The sequence below is a fragment of the Porites lutea genome, chromosome 6 (assembly GCF_958299795.1).
Source record: "Porites lutea chromosome 6, jaPorLute2.1, whole genome shotgun sequence".
In the NCBI taxonomy this organism is placed as follows: domain Eukaryota; kingdom Metazoa; phylum Cnidaria; class Anthozoa; order Scleractinia; family Poritidae; genus Porites; species Porites lutea.
In genome coordinates, this window is record NC_133206.1 from 32,028,417 (window position 1) to 32,053,936 (window position 25,520).

Consider the following 25,520-nt stretch of genomic DNA (forward strand, 5'->3'; position numbering starts at 1 on the left):
ACCCAAAAAATCCAAACACCGTCAAATCATATAAAAAGTTATTATACCTAGTACCTTTCTTTACAGTTTTTGAAAAAGTAGGTATCGAAAGTGAATCGCCTGACTTATTGAAGTTATCGCATCAGACCATTCTGTGTTTCAGTCATGAAATTTATTACATCATCCAGGGCCAAAAGTTATTACACTACGGACCTTTATTACATTTAGGGACATTTATTACATTTGAGGCCTCAACTAAACATGACAAAAACATTTCTTACGATCTTTCACCAGAAAATCTGTAAAATATTTTTGTGATGTTGTTTGATGCATTGAGGTGATTTTATCAGGTTACATCGCAGACTAATTGCAGGGTTACACAGTGACTCATACTGAAAAGCCAGAACAGGGATTTTTCAAGTGTATTTAGGAAGAACATAGTTCGGTTATAGTTCTTTCACGAGGAAGGAAGAAAAAGGGTCCTGGGAACGGAAAGCGCTATAGTTATGAAGCCCGTCACACTTCTTTGTTATTTCTTTTTGTTACTTTCTTTGGACTTGACTGCGCCCTCAGTAGCAAGATTCATGTCAGTTTGAACTTATTGACCAAGAGGAACGTCGCATTAGTTTTATCAAGTCAAAATTGGTGAAAAAAAGACAGTGGACTGTTTCTCTAACGTCAGAGAGCCCATGCAGCACAGTTGGTTTCATCTTTAAAGACGTTCGGCATTTATAACCCTTTTTCTCTATCAACTACGGGCTGTATGATCACCGCCGTTGAGAGAACAAACAATCTTCACACATCACTCTCCCGGGAGTGCACAAAGCCATCAACATCTATCTTGCTATTACTAAAATCTGTTAACCAAAAGAGGCGCTCCCAAGATATTGTTCATACCAAGGTCTACTATACTAAGAAAGTTTTATATATCATATATTACCTGCAGGATGGTCCATCGGGTTTTCTTTTACTGATGGATACCATGGTACAAGGACTCTTTCTGTAAGATACAAATAGTTGGCTGTTTTAATGAATCCAGTTGGCCAACAACTGGTCTTATCTGGGATCGTACCATTCCGAGCTAATATGATTACATGTAGTCTATAGTATTCTCTCTTGACTAACATGGTGGTGTAAAGTACGTAGTTAGAGTCCAGATTCTGTAGCTCAAAGGATGGTTGGACACGTCATTTAAGAGGCTTAGATGACAAAATATTTTTTGTCGCTTCTCAGAGAAGAAGAAAAGCTTATTAGTCGACGAGACTGCTTTAGCAGAGTGAGACTCTAAAAATGGAGGCCGGTGTTTCTTTTCTTTTCTTTGTTTGTTTATTTTTTCCTGTGTCTTTCCCAAAAACGGAGTCATAGTCCCAGGTAGGGCTTTCCACAAGTTGCTCGGCAACTTTTTAGCAAGTTCTGGTATTTCGAGCAACGTTTTGCTTTCTGAGGAATTTCTCTCGTTTTCCAGTAATTCTGAGATATCGGAACCGCCTTTAGTGCTTAAATTGGCCTTTCTTAAAAAGGAGTCAGATCCTTCTCCCTGGGGCAGATCATGGGCGAAACATGCATGCAGCCGGGCTGCTAGGTCAGCGGTTTTTAAAAGAAAATTTAAAATGGCGGACGCAGCTTGTCTCAGGTGAAGAAGGTCATTCAACAATTTTATTGGTTCATACTAGAATTTTTACAAGATTACTTTTGATATTGACAGGAACTCATGACTATGAGGCCATGGGCTCCTGATATTGATGCGTAGTCTTTACTCACATATTTTTTGGTTTTAATTGAGGACAAAGTTATTTAGCAACGCCCCAAAATTGTACAATTATGCTTAGGAATTCTTCATTTGGTTTAATACAATTTGCATAAAAAAAGGTTTTTTTTTTTAATCTTTTGAGCAAAGTTCGTCACAAAAAGCAACTTTTTGAGAAATTACGGGAAACTTTTTGAGAAATCTCGAGCAACTTGCGCAAAGCCCTAGTCCCAAGCGTTCTTAGCGGAGACCGTGGAAACTGCGGGTAAGAATCGTGACGAGTTTCATTGTATGCAAATGGCTCTCGTGACGGGCATATTTCATACTGGCTTATAGCTAGAAAGCTTTATGGTTCCCGTACGTGCGGTAAAGCGTAACCTTCGGAGCCGAAATGACTGTGTTCGATATCTGTTATCTCCCATTCTCTGTTTTATAAAGCGTTGTTATTTGATATTGATCGTTCTTAGGGATATTTTAATATGCTCAGTTATTTTAGTTTGCTTTCGTGAGGAATGGCCGGTTCTGGGACTATCGTAATTTCTGCACAAGATTAAGCAGGCAAATGTCGTAGCAAAATTACCATGTTACCACAATAAAGATGAAATGTTTTGAATTTATGCAAATTTGTGACATTTTAATTGAATGTTTACATAATAAAAGCGACAGATTCGTGTTTGTATTTTCACACATTGTGACTTTCACATAATGCTACAAACGATTAAAAAAATATTCATTACTGGTAGAACTCAATCAACACATAAAGCAATTACGAATGGGCAGAAATACCCAACAAATTAATCTGGCCAAACTCAATTCGAGAATTTCTGTAGAAGTTTTAACTTTGCCTGTGGCCGCCCAACCAACCTTATGTGCTACAATGCACGTGCAATTTACCAGTCATTACACAACGAGACTAGTCTGCTCCTTTTCCTTCTTTATACCATATTCGACAGAAAATGTAACCGTTTCGTATACCTTCCATCTACAAATGATACCCTTTCTACATACCCACAAAAGAGCACTGGATCACTTTTTAACTTCTGCAACTGACTAAATCGCTAAAACAGGAGGTCGAGGCCTCAAATGTAATAAATGCAGGGGCACCCAACCACGGTTTCCTCCTAAATACATTGGAATCGTTTTTTAGGCTATCCAGAGTACTACTTTTAAGATCTCTAGAAATGCATTCTAAGGGACGCTATAAAATTTGTGCCTGTTTGGTCATCCTAGGGGAACTTGAGTCTTTTCGAAATTACAAGGGCTTCAGTATAAGTTTGCTAAAAATTTTAGATGCAATCATAATAACGTATTACGAAAGTGAGAATTTTTCTGATTCCTCTCTCCATCACATTTTGGAATCCGAAAATGTTAGGCTTCCTTTTTGTACGAAAATAGCCTAACCTGGGCAGTGAAATGTAAAGAATTAAACTTCAGAAAATCGTAGGGAAATGATTAGATAAGCTTCCAAAATTGTACATGAATGGAACAGTCATCTAGAAATGTTTAACCGTCCTCAAGCAATAGAAATTTCTAGGCAGCATTTGCCTCTCCGAACAGATATTTTACAGAAAACAGTCGTTGGGTGCCCCTGATAAACGTCCCTAAATGTAGTAAAGGTCCCCAGTGTAATAACTTTTGGTCCTAAATGTAATAAAAATCTTCAGTGTAATAACTTTTGGCCCTAAAGGGAATAACTTTTGGTACTAAATGAAATAAAGGTCCCCAGTGTAATAACTTTTGGGCCCAAACGTAGTTACGATATCGTCATTAGACGAGAGATTCACTTTCTATGCGACATGTGTTCTCTGTTATCATTAAACGAAAAGCAGCCAACAACAAAATCATAAATGATCAGGATGATATTGGTCAAATTTCTCTGAAACCAAAACAGAGCTCATAACAATAATAATAATAATAATAATAATAATAATAATAATAATAACAAAAGATTCAGTGAATTCCACCTGCAAACTGATTCATATGACTGTTCCATCACATAGAAACATCGCACTGGAGGAAATCGAAAAGAAAAGCAAGTACAAAGACCTAGAACTAGAAATACAGAAAATGTGCCATATAAAAACCGTAGTGATCCCTGTGGTCGACGGTGCAGTAAAGAAGGGGATGGTAGAAAACATCAATAAAGTATCAGAGAGAAATACTGTGACGGAGATTCAAAAGATCTTCATCCTGGGATCTGCGCCAAAGTTGCTGTTGAGTGGTGTCTCAAAAGAAAGGTAAAATAGAGTAAAACTGCCTGAGATACATTGTATTTGGGATTCCCTGGATACATCCTTGCCCTTTTGCCTGTAATGACCCAAAAAATCCAAACACCGTCAAATCATATGAAAAGTTATTATACCTAGTACCTTTCTTTACAGTTTTTGAAAAAGTAGGTATCGAAAGTGAATCGCCTGACTTATTGAAGTTATCGCATCAGACCATTCTGTGTTTCAGTCATGAAATTTATTACATCATCCAGGGCCAAAAGTTATTACACTACGGACCTTTATTACATTTAGGGACATTTATTACATTTGAGGCCTCAACTAAACATGACAAAAACATTTCTTACGATCTTTCACCAGAAAATCTGTAAAATATTTTTGTGATGTTGTTTGATGCATTGAGGTGATTTTATCAGGTTACATCGCAGACTAATTGCAGGGTTACACAGTGACTCATACTGAAAAGCCAGAACAGGGATTTTTCAAGTGTATTTAGGAAGAACATAGTTCGGTTATAGTTCTTTCACGAGGAAGGAAGAAAAAGGGTCCTGGGAACGGAAAGCGCTATAGTTATGAAGCCCGTCACACTTCTTTGTTATTTCTTTTTGTTACTTTCTTTGGACTTGACTGCGCCCTCAGTAGCAAGATTCATGTCAGTTTGAACTTATTGACCAAGAGGAACGTCGCATTAGTTTTATCAAGTCAAAATTGGTGAAAAAAAGACAGTGGACTGTTTCTCTAACGTCAGAGAGCCCATGCAGCACAGTTGGTTTCATCTTTAAAGACGTTCGGCATTTATAACCCTTTTTCTCTATCAACTACGGGCTGTATGATCACCGCCGTTGAGAGAACAAACAATCTTCACACATCACTCTCCCGGGAGTGCACAAAGCCATCAACATCTATCTTGCTATTACTAAAATCTGTTAACCAAAAGAGGCGCTCCCAAGATATTGTTCATACCAAGGTCTACTATACTAAGAAAGTTTTATATATCATATATTACCTGCAGAATGGTCCATCGGGTTTACTTTTACTGATGGATACCATGGTACAAGGACTCTTTCTGTAAGATACAAATAGTTGGTTGTTTTAATGAATCCAGTTGGCCAACAACTGGTCTTATCTGGGATCGTACCATTCCGAGCTAATATGATTACATGTAGTCTATAGTATTGTCTCTCTTGACTAACATGGTGGTGTAAAGTACGTAGTTAGAGTCCAGATTCTGTAGCTCAAAGGATGGTTGGACACGTCATTCAAGAGGCTTAGATGACAAAATATTTTTTGTCGCTTTTCAGAGAAGAAGAAAAGCTGATAAGTCGACGAGCTTGCTTTAGTAGAGCGACACTCTAAAAATGGAGGCCGGTGTTTCTTTTCTTTTCTTTACTTGTTTTTTGTTTCGTGTGTCCTTCCCAAAAAGGGAGTCATAATCCCAGGTAGGGCTTTCCACAAGTTGCTCGGCAACTTTTTCGCAACTTCTGGTATTTGGAGCAACTTTTTTCGTTTCGAGCAACTTTTTGCTTTCTGAGCAATTTCTCTCCTTTTCCAGTAATTCTGAGATATCGGAACCGCCTTTAGTGCTCAAATTGGCCTTTCTTAAAAAGGAGCCAGATCCTCCTCCCTGGGGCAGATCATGGGTGAAAGATGCATGCAGCCGAGCTGCTAGGTCAGCGGTTTTTAAAAGAAAACTTAACATGGCAGACGAAGCCTGTCTCCGGTGAAGAAGGTCATTCAACAATTTTATTGGCTCATACTAGAATTCTTACAAGATTAATTTTGATATTGACAGAAGCTCATGACTATGAGGCCATGGGCTCCTGATATTGATGCGTAGTCTTTTAAAACTCATAAATTTTTTGTTTTTAATTGAGGCCAAGGTTTTTAGCAACGCCCCACTGAAATTGTATAAGGAGGGAGGGTAAAAAAAGGTTTTGTTTTGTTTTTTCAATTTTTGGAGCAACGTTCGTCATAAAAAGCATCTTGTGCCTTTTTTGTTTAGCAACTTTTAAGCAACTTTTTGAAAAATCACGGGAAACTTCTTGAGAAATCTCCAGCAACTTGTGGAAAGCCCTAGTCCCATGCGTTCCTAGCGGAGACCGTGGAAACTGGGGGTAAGAATCCTGACGAGTTTCATTGTACGCAAATGAGTCTCGTGATGAGCATGCGGTTTATTTTCGACGATAATTGAAATGACGCGCCATGTTCACCACGTTTTTGAGCTTACTGGCTTATAGCCAGAAACCTTTATGGGCATCGGCCTAAGTGCCTGTTTAAATGGAAGTGGGGGACCCCGGGCTGGTGAGGTAGCCCGCTGTCGCTTTCGTAGGGTAACCCGCCTGTCCATATAATCCCTCATTTTAATTTGATCACCTTTACATGATAGGTGAGGTGACCTGCCACACGTTACTTCACCTATATGGGGTCTTCCACCTCCATGTAAACAGGCGCTAAGAATGATGGTAAGGTCAATTCTATTGTTCCCGTGCGTGCGGTAAAGCGTAACCTTCGGAGCCGAAGGGACTGTGTGCGATACCTGCTATCTCTCATTATCTAACCTGTTGCTGTGTCACACAATATATTGTGGTATTCACCGCAGTGAGGTCGTGTTCTAAGCCTTCTTCTAATATATTTTTTACTGAAAGGAAGAAATTAAAGTCCACTCGATGTTCAGTTTGAATTTAACTGGTTCTCATTTCTTTAATGCATCGCCTCCATGTTTCATTGACTTACCTTAATTATTAACTAAGAAAGACCTTTACTCGGCAAAATTTAGATAATTATATGAATTATAGGATTTTTGTCACTTTATCGCAGAAACAATAACTGTTTCACTAATGTTGCACTATATTATTTACATGTGAAAGTTAATTATTAATTTTCACATATCAATAGTATAGTGCGGCATTATTCTTGACGTAAATATCTTTTCCAGGGAACGCCTACCCAAGTTGAAAAATTACGCAAATTCCAGGAGGCGGGAGGGTCTGAAAAGCACGCCCTGGAATGGAAATTCCAAGGGAGTGGGGGGTCTAAAGCAAAAGTGCCCTCCGTGCGGGGGGGGGGGGGGGGGGGTATGGATATTTTCTGGAACTACACATTGTGTCTTTTGTGGGAAGGAGTGCATGAAACGTTTATTTACCAGACCAATGACACGTGTAAGAAAGCCAGAATCTGGTAGTATTTCTGATTGGTGAAGACACAATAACGTCTGACACAGGTCTGCTCTGATTGGCTGAAGATTAAGGCACTTTCCATTCAGCCAAAAGCTTCAGACATTTCGGTTAGAACAGGATTGCATGGTGGTTTGATCGGTCAAGACAAGTTTACATTCGATTCTACAGTAAACAAAGGCGAATCGGGCTATTAGCTGAAAGATTTAACTGCAAGCAAGGACAAAAACAACTCCTCTGCTCTCTATGGGTTCGCAAGCTACTTGGCACTATGTGCCTCGCTCAGAAAGCCAGGCATTGGATAATATTTTACCAGGTTTGTAACAGGATCGCATGACGGTTTGATCGGTCAAGTGACATTAGACTGTTGTATGCTATGACATTACAAACACTGGTGACTCAAACAGACTGTGAGGGCTCCCTGTGCTTCAATCACATTCAGTGTTAAATTTACAGCTGCCAAAAGAATCTCAAATTTTCTACCAACGAGAAAGTGCAATTCTTGGCCGACCGCCGAAATAAGGACGACCAATACCACCAGTCTTGCTTTTGTAGAAAGCAATTTTTGTTCTTTCCCTAAATTCTGGAAAGGTTTCATTTCATCTCGCTTTGTTTTAGGAGTGATTTATGGACATTTATAGACGTTTTTCAGAATATTCTAGCAGTTTAGCTGCACTGCCAATTTCAGGCCCGGCCGGGGGTGGGGGGTAGTGGGATACCACTGTACCCGATTTTTTCTTCATAAGATACCAATATACCTAAAAACTGTAAAATTGTTTGTTACCGAATACCTGAAATTGCCTTGAAACAAAGGAATAATTTGACAGTATACTGACGGATTACAACCAGATACAGTGTAAGTTTTAGCACAGTAGGTCACAAACTTTTTCTATTCCCCCCTTTCTAGCCCCTGACAAAGTTCTGGTGAGCATACCAAACACCAAACATTTAGGAAAACAAAATACTTTATACCCATATTGAGACACCAACGTACCGTATACCTAGATAAAAAAGACCCCGAAGACCCGAATACCCGAATACCCAAAAACTCTGGCCGGGCATGAAAGTTTTGAGCAAATGTTTTGTTCCTTTGGACAGCAGAATCACGAGAGCTATTTGAAATGGGCTAAACAAAAGTTAAAACAAACCTGAACCGGTGTTTTGTGTCTGCACCTCTGTCCGACTTTCATGATACACATCCTCTCTGGCGTTGTTGCCAATAACGACTGGAATCATACTCCTCCGAGTCGGATCTTCTGACATGCTGGCCGGCTGCCGGGAGGCTGTAAGGGCCATACCTGGTATGATATTTTTCTTAAGTCGAGAACTTCCTAACTCGAGTTATAACGTGAGATCTCGCGTCAAAACTCAAGATCTCGACTTAAAGTGAGAGATCTAAGATCTTTACTCATAATGCCTCGAGCCATAACACGAGATCTCGTGCTATTAGACGGGATCTCGATGGAAAACTTGAGGTCTCGAGTTATAAGTCGAGATCTCGCATTTTAAGTGGAGAACTCGAGTTATGAGACTAGATCTCGACTTATAATGCCAGATCTTGTCTTATAACTCGAGAACTCGCATTATGACTATAGATCCTGGATGATTAGGGATCTTTAATCTCGCACTACAAGTCGAGGTCTTGAGTTATAACGCGAGATCTCACGTGATGTTATGTTTCAGATGTACAAAAAAAGCTATAGCTGCTGTAAATGCTAACCTTCTGCAGATCTATCGTTAAATCTTGCTCACCTCAACTGCATGTAAAGTTAGCGAGAAGATTGTTATAATTAACTTCAGTTCTGGCAAGCCCTAAACGTCTTCAACCCAAACCAATTGGGTTTTCTTGAAGGAAAATCAACTCTAACTCAGTTACTGTGTTGTTTCGATGACTGGGCATCATCAAGACAAAAATCAAGACCCACTGATGTTATACTTTTAGATTTGTCAAAAGCGTTTGACTTTGTGCTTTGTTGAGGCTGGGCCGAGCCTGAACAGTTTTAAGAGCGCGCTAAAGCGCTTCCTAAATATCCATTAGTTGTCCGCCTATTGTTTTTATTGTTTTTATTGATTAAGAGGAACGTCGCTTTAGTTTTGTCAAGTCAAAATTGGTGAAAAAGGACAAAGGACAAAGGACCGCTTGCGTAGTAAGGTCTTCACAGCGGTCAAACGAGTGAAATTTGCAAAAGTTAAGCGAAATACTTCAAAGTTAAGGTTGCTACTTTCACTATCGAAAGTTTAGGGTATTACCAACATCCTGTTAGTTTACTAAACTTTTTAAAAGTTTACTAAAAAAGTTCTAAGTGATTGAAAACCGATGCTGACGTTATTATCGGCGCCATTTTCAAACATGATTCTCTTTTAGCGCGAAGCGTTTTCAGCGAAAAAAGCTCAAAAGTTTGAGAAAAATGGAACGATAGTTATGTTGACTAACTGATTTATACATCTTTGCCCATTTTTCTCTAACTGGTAAATGAAATCCCAGCAATAAAAAACAAAAATAACGATTTAGACGTTTGACCGCGGTGGTAGTAAGGTCAGAGAGCCCCTACAGCACAGCTGGTTTCATCTTTACAGACTTCCGGCTTCCATAACCCTTTTTCCCTATCAACTAAGGGCTGTATGATCACCGCAGTTGAGAGAACAAACAATCATCACACATCAACAATATGTCATCTCCCGGGAGTGCACAAAGCCATCAACATCTATCTTGTTTTTGCTAAAATCTACGAACCAAAAGGGGCGCTCCCAAAATATTGTCCATACCAAGGTCTACTATATTAAGAGAGTTTCATATATCATATATTACCTTCAGGATAGTACACCGGGTTTTCATGTGTTTCATAAAAAGGTGATACGAAGACTTCTTCATCGAAGAAATCTGCTGTTTTAATGAATCCAGTTGGCCAACAACTGGTCTTATCTGGGATCGTACCATTCCGAGCTAATATGATTACATGTAGTCCATAGTATTAGGGCCATTTATACGAGGAAAAATAAGACACGTCTTACATAAGACGCGTCTTAAATAAGACGCGAACTGTACCATTTATACGAGCATGTCTTATCTAATAAGACTAGTCTTAGCTAAGCCGCGTCTTATTTTAGACGAAATGTGCCGTTTATACGGAAAGTTCGCGTCTTATTTAAGACGCGTCTTATTTTTCCTCGTATAAATGGCCCTATTGTCTCTCTTGACTAACATGGTGGTGTAAAGTACGTAGTTAGAGTCCAGATTCTGTACCTCAAAGGATGGTTGGACACGTCATTCAAGAGGCTTAGATGACAAAATATATTTTGTCGCTTTTCAGAGAAGAAAAAAAGCTTATTAGTCGACGAGCTTGCTTTAGTAGAGCGACACTCTAAAAATGCAGGCCGGTGTTTCTTTTCTTTTCTTTATTTCTTTTTTGTTTCGTGTGTCTTTCCCAAAAAGGGAGTCATAATCCCAGGTAGGGCTTTCCACAAGTTGCTCGGCAACTTTTTAGCAACTTCTGGTATTTGGAGCAACTTTTTTCGTTTCCAGCAACTTTTTGCTTTCTGAGCAATCTCCTTTTCTAGTAATTGAGATATCGGAACCGCCTTTACTGCTTAAATTTGCCTTTCTTAAAAAGGAGCCAGATCTTCCTCCCTGGGGCAGATCATGGGTGAAAGATGCATGCAGCCGAGCTGCTAGGTCAGCAGTTTTTAAAAGAAAACTTAACATGGCGGACGAAGCCTGTCTCCGGTGAAGAAGGTCATTCAACAATTTTATTGGCTCATACTAGAATTTTTACAAGATTAATTTTGATATTGACAGGAGCTCATGACTATGAGGCCATGGGCTCCTGATATTGATGCATAGTCTTTACTCATAACTTGTTTGGTTTCAATTGAGGACAAAGTTATTTAGCAACGCCCTAAAATTGTACCATAATGTTTAGAAATTCTTTATTTTGTTTTATACAATTTGCATATTTTTGCTTCACATCAAATAAAGGAGGAGGGTAAACAAAAGGTTTTGTTTTTTTTTTTTTAAATCTTTTGAGCATCGTTCGTCACAAAAAGCATCTTTTGACTTTTTTGTTTAACAACGTTTAAGCAACTTTTTGAGAAATTACGGGAAACTTCTTGAGAAATCTCCAGCAACTTGTGGAAAGCCCTAGTCCCAGGCGTTCCTAGCGGAGACCGTGGAAACTGGGGATAAGAATCATGACGAGTTTCATTGTATGCAAATGAGTCTCGTGATGAGCATGCGGTTTATTTTCGGCGATGATTGAAATGACGCACCATGTTCACCACGTTTTTGAGCTTACTGGCTTATAGCCAGAAACCTTTATGGGCATCGGCCTAAGGGCCTGTTTAAAAGGAGGTGGGGGACCCCAGGCTGGTGAGGTAGCCCGCTCCCGCTTTCGTGGGGTAACCCGCCTGTCCATATAATCCCTCATTTTAATTTGATCACCTTTACATGATAGGTGAGGTGACCTGCCACACGTTTCTTCACCTATATGGGGTCCCACACCTCCATGTAAACAGCTCCTAAGAATGATGGTAAGGTCAATTCTATTCTTTCCGTGCGTGTGGTGAAGCGTAACCTTCGGAGCCGAAGGGACTGTGTTCGATACCTGCTATCTCCCATTATCTAACCTGTTGCTGTGTTACACAATATAGTGTGGTATTCACCGCAGTGAGGTCGTGTTCTAAGCCTTCTTCTAATATATTTTTTACTGAAAGGATGAAATTAAAGTCCACTCGATGTTCAGTTTGAATTTAACTGGTTCTCATTTCTTTAATGCATCGCCTCCATGTTTCATTGACTTACCTTAATTGTTAACTAAGAAAGACCTTTACAAGGCAAAATTTAGATAATTACATGAATTATAGGATATTTGTCTCTTTATCGCAGAAACAATAATTGTTTCAGTAATGTTGCACTATACTATTTACATGTGAAAGTTAATTATTAATTTTCACACATAAATAGTATAGTGCGACATTATTCTTGACGTAAATATCTTTTCCAGGGAATGCCTACCCAAGTTGAAAAATTACGCAAATTCCCGGGTGGCGGGTCTGACAAGAACTCCCTGGAGTGGAAATTCCAAGGGAGTGGGGGGTCTAAAGCAAAAGTGCCCTCCGTTTGAGGGGGGGGGAGAGGTATGGATTTTTTCTGGAACTACACATTGTGTCTTTTGTGGGAAGGAGTGCATGAAACGTTTATTTACCAGGCACGTCTAAATGGCAACTGCGTTTTAAAGAATTACATAAATATAACGCACAAACGTGACTTCTCCCTAACTGCGTACTCATTGGATACGAGCCTTAAAACTGTAAAGTGCGTCAAGAATTTGGACATGAAGGTTTCTGCGGATTTATCCTGGAGCGAACACGTTAATGTGACCGTTAATAAAGCTAACAAATTATTGGGTTTGGTTCACAGAACGATAGACTCGTCGAATCCCGGTGCGTTCTCCGTTATACAAATCTCTTGTGCGCCCTGTTCTTGAATACGCTGCTCCGGTCTGGAGTCCATGTTTGTCTAAGAATGTGCTAGCGGAAAAGTTTAGTGAATAGCCTCTCGGCCTGCTCTCGGGCAAAAACGTGGGGAGATGAAAAACGAAGATCGTTTAAGGAAACTGAAGTGGCCTACACTCGAAACAAGTAGATTTTTTGTTTCCTCTGTTGAATGGTGCAAGATCGTTTTTGGCATAAACAAACTAAACTTTGACGATCTTTTTGAATTTAACAAGTACAATTCAACCCGCGCAAACCACCCGTATAAGCTATATGTTAAGCCAGCAAAGTGCAATTCCTGTAAATATTCTTTTCCTACCAGGAGCGTGCGGAACTGGAATAGTCCAACAGGGTCTATTGTTGAGGCTGGGCCGAGCCTGAACAGTTTTAAGAGCGCGCTAAAGCGCTTCCCAAATATCCATTAGTTGTCCGCCTATTGTTTTTATTGTTTTTATTGATTAAGAGGAACGTCGCATTAGTTTTATCAAGTCAAAATTGGTGAAAAAGCACAAAGGACAAAGGACCACTTGTCTAAGGTAAGAGAGCCCCTACAGCACAGTTGGTTTCATCTTTAACGACTTCCGGCTTCCATAACCCTTTTTCCCTATCAACTAAGGGCTGTATGATCACCGCAGTTGAGAGAACAAACAATCATCACACATCAACAATATGTCATCTCCCGGGAGTGCACAAAGCCATCAACATCTATCTTGTTTTTGCTAAAATCTGTTAACCAAAAGGGGCGCTCCCAAAATATTGTCCATACCAAGGTCTACTATATTTAGAAAGTTTTATATATTATACATTACCTTTAGGATAGCGTAGGTTAACATAAGGTGATACGAAGGCTTCATCAAAGTCATCTGTAAGATACAAATAGTTGGCTGTTTTAATGAATCCAGTTGGCCAACAAATGGTCTTATCTGGGATCGTACCATTCCGAGCTAATATAATAACATAATAAATAACATAAAAACTTTATTAATGTGTCTTGGAATGTCTAGCCGATGGGGTTAAGAACCCCTCTACTAATTGGGGACACCTAACAATATAATATAGTTACCTAACAATATAATATAGTTAAAAACCTACTAACTATCAACTAATGAAATAATTGATTTAAAAAGATTAAGAATTACAAAGGATGCAATTAGAGCAATTGTCGTCGTCTATCATTACACCTAGATCAAATTTACGAATACAATTTTTGAAACTAAATAATGATGGGAGAGTTCTGATTTCGCTTGGTAGCTTATTCCACAACTTTGGTCCCAGGTAGGTGAGCGAGTGTTTACCATATTTATTGGTCCTAAATCTGGGAATGGCGAACTCTGCCGTCCTCAAGTTGTAGGGTGAGCAATGCGCGTGAAACAGCTCGGATATTTTGATGGGGCATAGTTTGTGTTTCACCTTATACATAAGGATAGCAATGTCTTGCAGTCTTCTGTTTTGAAGAGTCGTTAGGTTACTTTTGTCCAGCAATGTTTGGTAGCTTGATTGCTTATCTAGGAAAACTGCGCGTAGTGCTCTTTCTTGGACCCGTTCAACCTTTCTTTTGTCGGTAGCACTACAGAAATGCCAAGTCAGGTGGCAATAATATGATTACATGTAGTCTATAGTATTGTCTCTCTTGACTAACATGGTGGTGTAAAGTACGTAGTTAGAGTCCAGATTCTGTACCTCAAAGGATGGTTGGACACGTCATTCAAGAGGCTTAGATGACAAAATATATTTTGTCGCTTTTCAGAGAAGAAAAAAAGCTTATTAGTCGACGAGCTTGCTTTAGTAGAGCGACACTCTAAAAATGCAGGCCGGTGTTTCTTTTCTTTTCTTTATTTCTTTTTTGTTTCGTGTGTCTTTCCCAAAAAGGGAGTCATAATCCCAGGTAGGGCTTTCCACAAGTTGCTCGGCAACTTTTTAGCAACTTCTGGTATTTGGACCAACTTTTTTCGTTTCCAGCAACTTTTTGCTTTCTGGGCAATTTCTCTCCTTTTTCAGTAATTCTGAGATATCGGAACCGCCTTTAGTGCTTAAATGGGCCTTTCTTAAAAAGGAGCCAGATCTTCCTCCCTGGGGCAGATCATGGGTGAAAGATGCATGCAGCCGGGCTGCTAGGTCAGCAGTTTTTAAAAGAAAACTTAACATGGCGGACGAAGCCTGTCTCCGGTGAAGAAGGTCATTCAACAATTTTATTGGCTCATACTAGAATTTTTACAAGATTAATTTTGATATTGACAGGAGCTCATGACTATGAGGCCATGGGCTCCTGATATTGATGCATAGTCTTTACTCATAACTTGTTTGGTTTCAATTGAGGACAAAGTTATTTAGCAACGCCCTAAAATTGTACCATAATGTTTAGAAATTCTTTATTTTGTTTTATACAATTTGCATATTTTTGCTTCAGATCAAATAAAGGAGGAGGGTAAACAAAAGGTTTTGTTTCTTTTTTTAAATCTTTTGAGCAACGTTCGTCACAAAAAGCATCTTTCGACTTTTTTGTTTAGCAACGTTTAAGCAACTTTTTGAGAAATTACGGGAAACTTCTTGAGAAATCTCCAGCAACTTGTGGAAAGCCCTAGTCCCAGGTGTTCCTAGCGGAGACCGTGGAAACTGGGGATAAGAATCGTGACGAGTTTCATTGTATGCAAATGAGTCTCGTGATGAGCATGCGGATTATTTTCGACGATGATTGAAATGACGCACCATGTTCACCACGTTTTTGAGCTTACTGGCTTATAGCCAGAAAGCTTTATGGGCATCGGCCTAAGGGCTTGTTTAAAAGGAGGTGGGGGACCCCAGGCTGGTGAGGTAGCCTGCTCCCGCTTTCGTGGGGTAACCCGCCTGTTCATATAATCCCTCATTTTAATTTGATCACCTTTACATGATAGGTGAGGTGACCTGCCACACGTTACTTCACCTATATGGGGTCTTCCACCTCCATGTAAACAGGCGCTAAGAATGATGGTAAGGGCAATTCTATTGTTCCCGTGCGTGCGGTAAAGCGTAACCTTCGGAGCCGAAAGGACTGTGTGCGATACCTGCTCTCTCTCATTATCTAACCTGTTGCTGTGTTACACAATATATTGTGGTATTCACCGCAGTGAGGTCGTGTTCTAAGCCTTCTTCTAATATATTTTTTACTGAAAGGAAGAAATTGAAGTCCACTCGATGTTCAGTTTGAATTTAACTGGTTCTCATTTCTTTAATGCATCGCCTCCATGTTTCATTGACTTACCTTAATTATTAACTAAGAAAGACCTTTATTCGGCAAAATTTAGATAATTACATGAATTATAGGATTTTTGTCACTTTATCGCAGAAACAATAACTGTTTCACTAATGTTGCACTATACTATTTACATGTGAAAGTTAATTATTAATTTTCACATATCAATAGTATAGTGCGGCATTATTCTTGACGTAAATATCTTTTCCAGGGAATGCCTACCCAAGTTGAAAAATTACGCAAATTCCAGGGGGCGGGGGGGTTTGACAAGCACGCCATGGGAAAGATTTTTCTAATACACCATGACCCATTGTAACTCTTATTATCCATAATGTAAGTTTTTGTATTTTTAACATTATAGTCAATAGTTCCTTAGTCTTTTAGTCTTAGTATTTTAGTCTAGTTTTAAACACGATTCCTAGGAAGACCATGTAAAATGATACGATTTTGTGTATAAATAAAGATTGATGATGATGATGATGATGATGACGCCCTGGAATGGAAATTCTAAGGGAGTGGGGGGTCTAAAGCAAAAGTGCCCTCCGTGGGGGGGGGGGGGGAGGTATGGATATTTTCTGGAACTACACATTGTGTCTTTTGTGGGAAGGAGTGCATGAAACGTTTTTTTACCAGACCAATGACACGTGTAAGAAAGCCAGAATCTGGTAGTATTTCTGATTGGTGAAGACACAATAACGTCTGACACAGGTCTGCTCTGATTGGCCGAAGATTAAGGCACTTTCCATTCAGCCAAAAGCTTCAGACATTTCGGTTAGAACAGGATTGCATGATGGTTTGATCGGTCAAGACAAGTTTACATTCGATTCTACAGTAAACAAAGGCGAATCGGGCTATTAGCTGAAAGATTTAACTGCAAGCAAGGACACAAATAACTCCTCTGCTCTCTATGGGTTCGCAAGCTACTTGGCACTATGTGCCTTGCTCGCTCAGAAAGCCAGGCATTGGATAATATTTTACCAGGTTTGTAACAGGATCGCATGACGGTTTGATCGGTCAAGTGACATCAGACTGTTGTATGCTATGACATTACAAACACTGGTGACTCAAACAGACTGTGAGGGCTCCCTGTGCTCCAATCACATTCAGTGTTAAATTTGCAGCTGCCAAAAGAATCTCAAATTTTCTACCAACGAGAAAGTGCAATTCTTGGCCGACCGGCGAAATAAGGACGACCAATACCACCAGTCTTGCTTTTGTAGAAAGCAATTTTTGTTCTTTCCCTAAATTCTGGAAAGGTTTCATTTCATCTCGTTTTGTTTTAGGAGTGATTTATGGACATTTATAGACGTTTTTCAGAATATTCTAGCAGTTTAGCTGCACTGCCAATTTCAGGCCCGGCCAGGGGTGGGGGGTAGTGGGATACCACTGTACCCGATTTTTTCTTCATAAGATACCAATATACCTAAAAACTGTAAAATTGTTTGTTACCGAATACCTGAAATTGCCTTGAAACAAAGGAATAATTTGACAGTATACTGACGGATTACAACCAGATACAGTGTAAGTTTTAGCACAGTAGGTCACGAGCTTTTTCTATTCCCCCCTTTCTAGCCCCTGACAAAGTTCTGGTGAGCATACCAAACACCAAACATTTAGGAAAACAAAATACTTTATACCCATATTGAGACACCAACGTACCGTATACCTAGATAAAAAAGACCCCGAATACCCGAATACCCGAATACCCAAAAACTCTGGCCGGGCATGAAAGTTTTGAGCAAATGTTTTGTTCCTTTGGACAGCAGAATCACGAGAGCTATTTGAAATGGGCTAAACAAAAGTTAAAACAAACCTGAACCGGTGTTTTGTGTCTGCACCTCTGTCCGACTTTCATGATACACATCCTCTCTGGCGTTGTTGCCAATAACGACTGGAATCATACTCCTCCGAGTCGGATCTTCTGACATGCTGGCCGGCTGCCGGGAGGCTGTAAGGGTCATACATTGTATGATATTTTTCATAAGTCGAGAACTTCCTATCTCAAGTTATAACGTGAGATCTCGCGTCAAAACTCAAGATCTCGACTTAAAGTGAGAGATCTAAGATCTTTACTCATAATGCCTCGAGCCATAACACGAGATCTCGTGCTATTAGACGGGATCTCGATGGAAAACTTGAGGTCTCGAGTTATAAGTCGAGATCTCGCATTTTAAGCGGAGAACTCGAGTTATGAGACTAGATCTTGACTTATAATGCCAGATCTTGTCTTATAACTCGAGAACTCGCATTATGACTATAGATCCTGGATGATTAGGGATCTTTAATCTCGCACTACAAGTCGAGGTCTTGAGTTATAACGCGAGATCTCACGTGATGTTATGTTTCAGATGTACAAAAAAAGCTATAGCTGCTGTAAATGCTAACCTTCTGCAGATCTATCGTTAAATCTTGCTCACCTCAACTGCATGTAAAGTTAGCGAGAAGATTGTTATAATTAACTTCAGTTCTGGCAAGCCCTAAACGTCTTCAACCCAGACCAATTGGGTTTTCTTGAAGGAAAATCAACTCTAACTCAGTTACTGTGTTGTTTCGATGACTGGGCATCATCAAGACAAAAATCAAGACCCACTGATGTTATATTTTTAGATTTGTCAAAAGCGTTTGACTTTGTGCCTCACGAACGGCTGTTGCTCAAATTAAAATGTCACGGGATCGACGGTTCATTACTGCGTTGGATTAGAAGCTTTTTTACAGAACGCAAAAAACGCATTGTTGTTCGAGGCACCCACTCATCCTGGCCTTGTGTAATGTCAAGGGTTCCCCAAGGTACGATCCTGGGCCCAATGTTATTTGTAATTTACGTCAATAACATGTCATCTAATGTGTCTCAACATTCTCATTTGAGGCTTGTTTACTTCACCACTTTTCTTAGTTATGACATTTTAAGTAAAAAAATCCTCTATCAAGCTGCTGTAGACATAAAATCATGTGTTTATAATGCTGTTTACATCTCTCTTTACACATTTAAAGACAAAACAAGTACCCTACTCAAAAAGTAAGGAGAAACGTTTAACTACGTCTCGTGTTTCCTCCTACACTTTTTTCGTGCTCTAGCTGCTTTACAACAGAACAGAGCACAGTCAAGCCTCCTTTATTTGTTAATTGTTTATTACCCTACGTCCCCTCACGTTATGTTTTTGCCAGGGGGAACTTTTGGATGGAAAAGTGCCCCTGCATGGGACCCTGGAGCCCTCATTTTTCAGCCTATACAAGACCTCAGTTCACCTAAATTTAGCTACATGTAGTACCCTATACTACACTAAACTCCCAAACATTTCTCGTTATCCTAAAGTTGCTGTCGTAAATTTAAATTTGAGGATTTCATTTATTTGAGTGCCAATTCCCGGTTTACCTAGTCTAGTCTAATTCTAGTCTAAAAGCTTCAACCAAATGATCAGTTTCCTGGAAAGTGATACCTCGTTCTAGACCCAAACTCTCTGATTGCTATACCCTATCCCACACTTAAAACTGCTTAAAAACCATGACACCCTTCACAGTGGCACATATGATACCTTTATCTAGCCCATATATGGCAGTATCCACCACCCCACCTTCTCGGCATTATTGCAAGCCAGCTGGCAAACAAGTCTCTGAAATGAGGCAAGCATCTTTTAGCAGTACTGTTGACTTATAGGTTTCTATACTGATTAATGCGGTAATCATTAGTTTTTTACCTTGAAATGCATTTTTCCGTTTCCTGACAAATGGCTTCTGTAGATTCTTTTTAATTCCCTTCCATGCGGTTCTTCTGGTTCTGTCAGACATCTTTCATCATCACATAACCTAATTTACAACAATCATCACTGTAAAAAAGAAATTGCTTTAGAATGTACCAGTAGATGTATGAGTTTTAGCTGAATGCTAATTTCACTGGACTAGACATGTGAACTTTAGATCTGCATTGTGGGAGGGCCAATCATTTTGTACCCTGCAAGTAGAGGCCCCTAAATCTTCCTGGACCATAAGTCCACTTATCTATGGGGATCAAACAGCCTTTGTTCACAGGGTAATCACTTTGGCAGGTCTCTTTTGGGGGACCATGCTCTTATAATAATAATCATCATCACCATCATCAAAATAACAATCATAATCATAATCATACCAATCATAATAATAAAATTCAAGAGACAATTAGATCTCAAAGAACAATAATTGCCACCTGTAGGTGATAAAGCAGTGGCATTTGTACATGTATGCAAAGAGAATCAAGACAGATGTGAAGTATTAGGGCCTGAAACAAATACAAACCAGATGGGAGGAAAAAACACTGTATGAGAAGTGCTCTTCACAAATTAAAAATGCTGATGTTGTTATGAAAGCTCTCAAGGCCAAAACATCATATGATTATCGCTGCAAAAGACCAAACTCTCTCCACAACCCCACAAAAGCATACCACCATCACATCATTAATAATATTTTTTTGAAATTCTCTATAATTTGGGCAATTTTCATGGTGAGATGATGAACTGCACATAAGGATGAGACAGATCCACAATGCTGCATCTGCAACATTGCCAACAGGAGAATATTGACCATATTGTCTCGGGCTGCTATATTGTCCTAGCCTTAACATTGTCGTCAACAAATATAACAATCGGTGGTTTATTATTTTGGGAAGAATTTATAATTGCACCTCTTACCAGCTTAAGTGTATAGTGCATTGCTACTTCTAACCCATGGAATGTGATAGAGATAGTCTCTTGAGGCAAGAAACCATTGGCATTTCTTTTGACTGGGACATTTAAACAACTCAATGCCATTCCCCTGCTCCCCAAATATAATATGACAGTACTAACGTGACTAATCTGATCTAACTGGAAAATCCAAAAATTAGCATTGTTCTACACTAAAAATGTGACAGGATCAATTTTGATGTTTTTAATACCTTTTTTAAAAGTAAAATTCTGTTTCCTAAAACTCGCATTTAGCAAATAAAGTTTCAGTTTTATTTCTGTTGATTATTGCATTTAAAGCCCTTCTGACTATCCAAGTGAATATGTTTTTATTTAACGGGGCGATATTTCACATGCATCACAGGGAGAAAATTGCAACAAGTTTAAGCCTATCCCTTACCGACTGGGGAAGGGCATAATTCTTTCTGCAGCTCCTGCACAGGCTAACAACATCATCAAATACTGTGTTTAGATAATCATTTGGTGTAGATATACGGCCAATAACTCCACACAATAATAACTTCCAAATCTGTTCGCCAGACGACCTGAAATGACCCGACCCCTCCCCGCAAAAATCGGCCTCATTGCAGGAGGAATGGGACATGCAAAAACTTCTGAGCCTGGTTGTTCAAAAGTTGAATAGCACTATCCACTGGACAAATTGCTATCCAATGGATCATTTTTATGAAAAGTAATTGTATTATCCACTGACACCTTTTGAACAACTGGGGCCAGGGAGTTCTGTCCGCCATTTTGTCTTTTTGCTGCACAGATGAGGCAGCCTCCATTTTTTTCATCACGGGCAGCTTAATAAAGGGTATTTGAGTGTGTTTCATTTTAACATGTTAGGTCTAACATTTCATTTTACGTTTGTTGATGAACGGTGGCGGTTGCCATAATAAACAACTATATTACAGACTTTCCAGCTTTCACCGTTTGAGCGTCACCCATAAGACACACGGTTTGGGCAGTCAACTCAAGGTCTCACAATCTCACGGTGAATCATAAAATCGTAAAATTGCCAGACAATTCCGGTAGGAATAATAATAATAATAATGTTTATTTCTTATATTGCGCAGTCTAGCATGCGATAAAGATATGATCGAATGCGCATTACAACACTAAAATCTTAAAGTAATAAATGGCTAAACCAAATAATGATAATAATAATAATAATTTACAATTTTCCGAAAACAATAAAAGTAAAATATGAGTTAATAAAAGAACTAATAAAAAGCTAATTTAAAAAGGTGTGTCTTTAGTAAAACTTTAAAAATGTTCAATGATTGACATTGTCTAATTTCTAGAGGGAGTCGGTTCCATACTCTGGGCGCAGCATTTTGAAACACCCTATCCCCAAGTGTCTTTTTTGTTCTATAGGTATTGTCCATTAGGAGTATGCCCCAGTATGATCTCAACTGATACCGCGAGCTCTCTTTGATTTTTATCAAGTCTAAAAGATATTGTGGTGCGATGCCGTAGATACATTTGTGAACTAGCATTGCTATCTTGAATTCTATGCTGTGGGTAACCGGAAGCCAGTGCAGGTTGATCAGGGATGGTGTGATAGGATCATACCTAGATACAGTACATACCAGCTGAGCTGCCGAGTTCTGCAGGCATTGCAGTTTACCAAGATGAACAGCGGGCATACCATATAATAGACCGTTACAATAGTCTAATCGTGACATTATAATAGCCTGTACAATGGACTTCCTATTGTCATATGATAAATACTTTCTAATACGCCGGATGTCATGTAGATGGTAATAAATATCCTGACATATGCTGTTAATATGTGTGGTCATATTCATGTTTGCATCAAACCAAGCACCCAGACTTCTAACAGAGTAAACAGCAGAAACCTTTACCCCACCGACTTGCAAGTCACTTATCGTAACCTTATTTAACTGTGCGCGTGTACCTATAATAAGAAACTCGGTCTTAGGATCATTCAGCGGAAGTTTGTCTTGGACCATCAAGGTTCTTATGTCCCTGATGCAAGCTTGTAAAGCGTCAACCGCATCCGTCTAATCGCGTAATTTAGCAGAAACCGTCTTTTTTCCCGTAAAATATAGGTTCGCTAAGGTCTGGGGGGAAGCCTTATAGCATAGTGATACACTTGGCTACTCACCGTCCTATCGACCCGTGGATAGTAAAACAGAATCTTCTCTTTGCTGCCAAAAGAGCAACAAGAGAGTGCAACCATTAACAAAGACAACTAATACCTTTTTGGTTTTATTATATTGGACATAAATTTTGGAAATCTCCAGATTTGAGGTGCCAGTCTCCAGGTTTTTGGGACATTTTAGTCAAAGGGCGCTTTCCATTCAACAAAAATTCCAGTTTGAAATTTCGGAAACTTCACGTGCTCAATGGAATGGTACATTCCGGTTGCACAGACCCCACCCAAGCCACCGCGCATTTTTTTGTTGTGGCTTCGCAGCACACTCATAATTACGTTCTTAAAGAGAAAAGTACATACTGTTTATATCCTAAAGAGCACTCGACTGTCGAAAAGGGGCAGTGGAAAACTAAAGGCGGAGGAATCCTATTTCGTGTAGAAGGCCTATGAATGCAAGTGAAGGTAAAAAATTCTTGTGAATTGAAGCGATACGTTTCTCAGAATATTCGAACGATTCGAAGCAATTCCTGGAACTGTACGGTAAATAGATTCAGTGTTTTAGCCAATTTGTATTCAGCCAGGCTTTGTTGTATTCATTTCAGCTTAACTGATAAATTGCTTTAGTTAAATATCGTCGACAGGTTTCAGACAAATAATACGCTGATTCTCACAGACTTTTATACAATTGTAGCTTGATTACACACACTTTTTTTTCACCTACATGTCATGTTGCGTCAGTTATTTGACACTGTTAATGGCAAATATCAAAAATCGAAAAAAATTGCAACTGATTCAAACTATTTGAGATGTCATGCTTTACTCACAGCACTTCACTTTCCATTGTAAACTACTTGGTCTTGTAAGCAGGATAGAAAAGAGCGGTACTGGGGACAACAATTTTGGCAAATGGAAAGGGACATTTCGGTCCGACCGACCGAAATGACCAGACCGGTCACAGTGGACCACCTTCAAAGCTGGTCCCGAATATTCCGGTCGTACCAAACCGAAAGGGTCCTTTCCATTTTTTCAGCCACGCGTCACACTGGACAACGATATCAGTAACGTCGTTGTGATGTGTGACTTCTGTTTCGTCTTACGCAGTGAAAGAAGCCAGAAGTCGATGTATGAACCTTAAAATTTCACTTACATCGGCACAACCTTTTTCTACGCAGTCGCCATTACGTATTTAGCTTCATAGAAGATCAGAGACTGTTTGATTCATGTGCAGTCGCTGCATGTGTGGCTGCCGAAATCATGGGGTGATAATACTTATCAAACTTACCAATAGCTTTCACCCATTCTACATCATGAACTTGATTTTAAGCAATCAAAACGCATGACCATACGGTATAAATGCCGACGAAGCAGAAGTTTGGATCGCACGCGGCGGACGCGAGAAGCGTGACCGAAGAGTGCGCGAGGGGTGATGGGAAGGAGGAAACGGATGCTCTTTTTTATATTGACACCAAAAGGCACAGGCAGCCCAAACTCACCGTTAAGGTGGCTCGACTGGATTTTTTGGGGGGATACCTCCTACGTTTGAGCATTAACTACGTCGACATGAGTAAAGATATGGGAAAAAGGTTACCACAACTGTATTATATAATGATGAAAATTTCTTATGATCTGGGTTTTATTGCAATCGGAGTCACCATGGCAACGTAATGACGCCATTACGCTTTTTATTTATCTTTGTGTTTCTCTGTACCAGGAGTTTTTTTAAGAAATCGCTTAAGGGAGTATGTACCTGCCATAATTGCCTCCATTATGGCAAAGTTTCAATAAATTCTATGAGAGCGTTTTCGAAATATTTTGACACGCAGTTTTAACAATCATAAAAACAGTGAAATAGCATGCTATCCATACAATTCGCTAATATTTTAAGAAACTGATAAGCTTTGGAAACGCGGCTTCATCCCATAGTAGTTTGATTCCATTGAAAACTGCATACAAAAAAAGAGGGGAATTGCTCTGAGCGATCGCGAGTAAGAAGAATTTTATTGACTTGCATTCAGCTGCTTTTGTTACAGTTTTTGGACGTAATTTTCCCAGGGATCTCTCCTCATTGACTATCGCTCAAGACAACGAGTACGAGAGAACCTTGGGAACGACGTTGTTGCCAGTATTGACATTGGATGTTACTGCTAAGTGTCTTTACCTTCATAGAGAAGATTTTCCTAAACAATATGGTCAAAATCACGGCCCTAGAATGCAAGAAGTCCACTTCCGGTTAATGTGCGTCGCTTGTTGCTTAAGCTCCCTATTGCCTGAGGGAGGCTAATTTTGTTAGCCGAAATATTGGCCTATAATAAATCAGCCCTTTGCCGTAGTGCCAGCCTTGCATTCAGTTTTGTTTAATTTGTATGTAGTCATCAGTATGAAGGTCGCTGCTGGGTGACCAAGCACCATTTTCATTTAATAGTCGAGCCTTAAAGGACTCGTGTCTCGCACGTGATGTTGAGGCTGTCAAGCTGCTGCCTGGAAGGGCATCTGTGCTGGTCACACCACGTGCTTGAATTTGACAGGCTAAAAATAACCTTTCATTTAGTAATGAGTTTTAAAAGGGCTGTTCAATTATACTAAGAGCATTTGACCAATCCAGAAAATACCATAACATACCATGATACTCTTTGTTTGTCACCCCAAATTTTTGCATAAGCTTTGTCTTCAGTTTCTCTTAGGGCCATTTTAACTCCTAACGTTGTATTCTGCTTAGATTATGCTTTTCCTTTGATTTAGCCTGTGTACAGCACCTCCCTCCCCTCGTGTTGATTGAGGGGAGGGTGCGACTGTACACAGGCTATAGAATCACGTCTACAACGGATTTTCGCACTTAAGGTATCATCCAGGGTAAA

General features: G+C 39.6%; 1 protein-coding gene across 1 annotated transcript; it reads right to left on the bottom strand.

The window, feature by feature from the left end:
* Positions 1 to 774: 774 nt before the first annotated feature.
* Positions 775 to 24,042, bottom strand: LOC140942187 (uncharacterized). Its single transcript, XM_073391152.1, has 6 exons — positions 23,948 to 24,042; positions 19,542 to 19,670; positions 17,660 to 17,794; positions 13,427 to 13,480; positions 920 to 979; positions 775 to 836 (listed from the first exon to the last, which is right to left on the bottom strand). Exons 2-6 carry the CDS (start codon positions 19,630 to 19,632, stop codon positions 775 to 777), a joined length of 402 nt encoding a protein of 133 aa, XP_073247253.1. The 5' UTR covers positions 19,633 to 19,670; positions 23,948 to 24,042.
* Between the last annotated feature and the right edge of the window lie 1,478 nt (positions 24,043 to 25,520).

Coding starts and splice junctions, on each gene's coding strand:
- LOC140942187 (XM_073391152.1), bottom strand. CDS start 19,632: ATGTCTGACAGAACCAGAAGAACCGCATGGAAGGGAATTAAAAAGAAT. Junction 13,481..17,659: donor GACACAAAACACCGGTTCAG/GTTTGTTTTAAC, acceptor TGTATCTTACAG/ATGACTTTGATGAAGCCTTC. Junction 837..919: donor CCCGATGGACCATCCTGCAG/GTAATATATGAT, acceptor TTTGGTTAACAG/ATTTTAGTAATAGCAAGATA.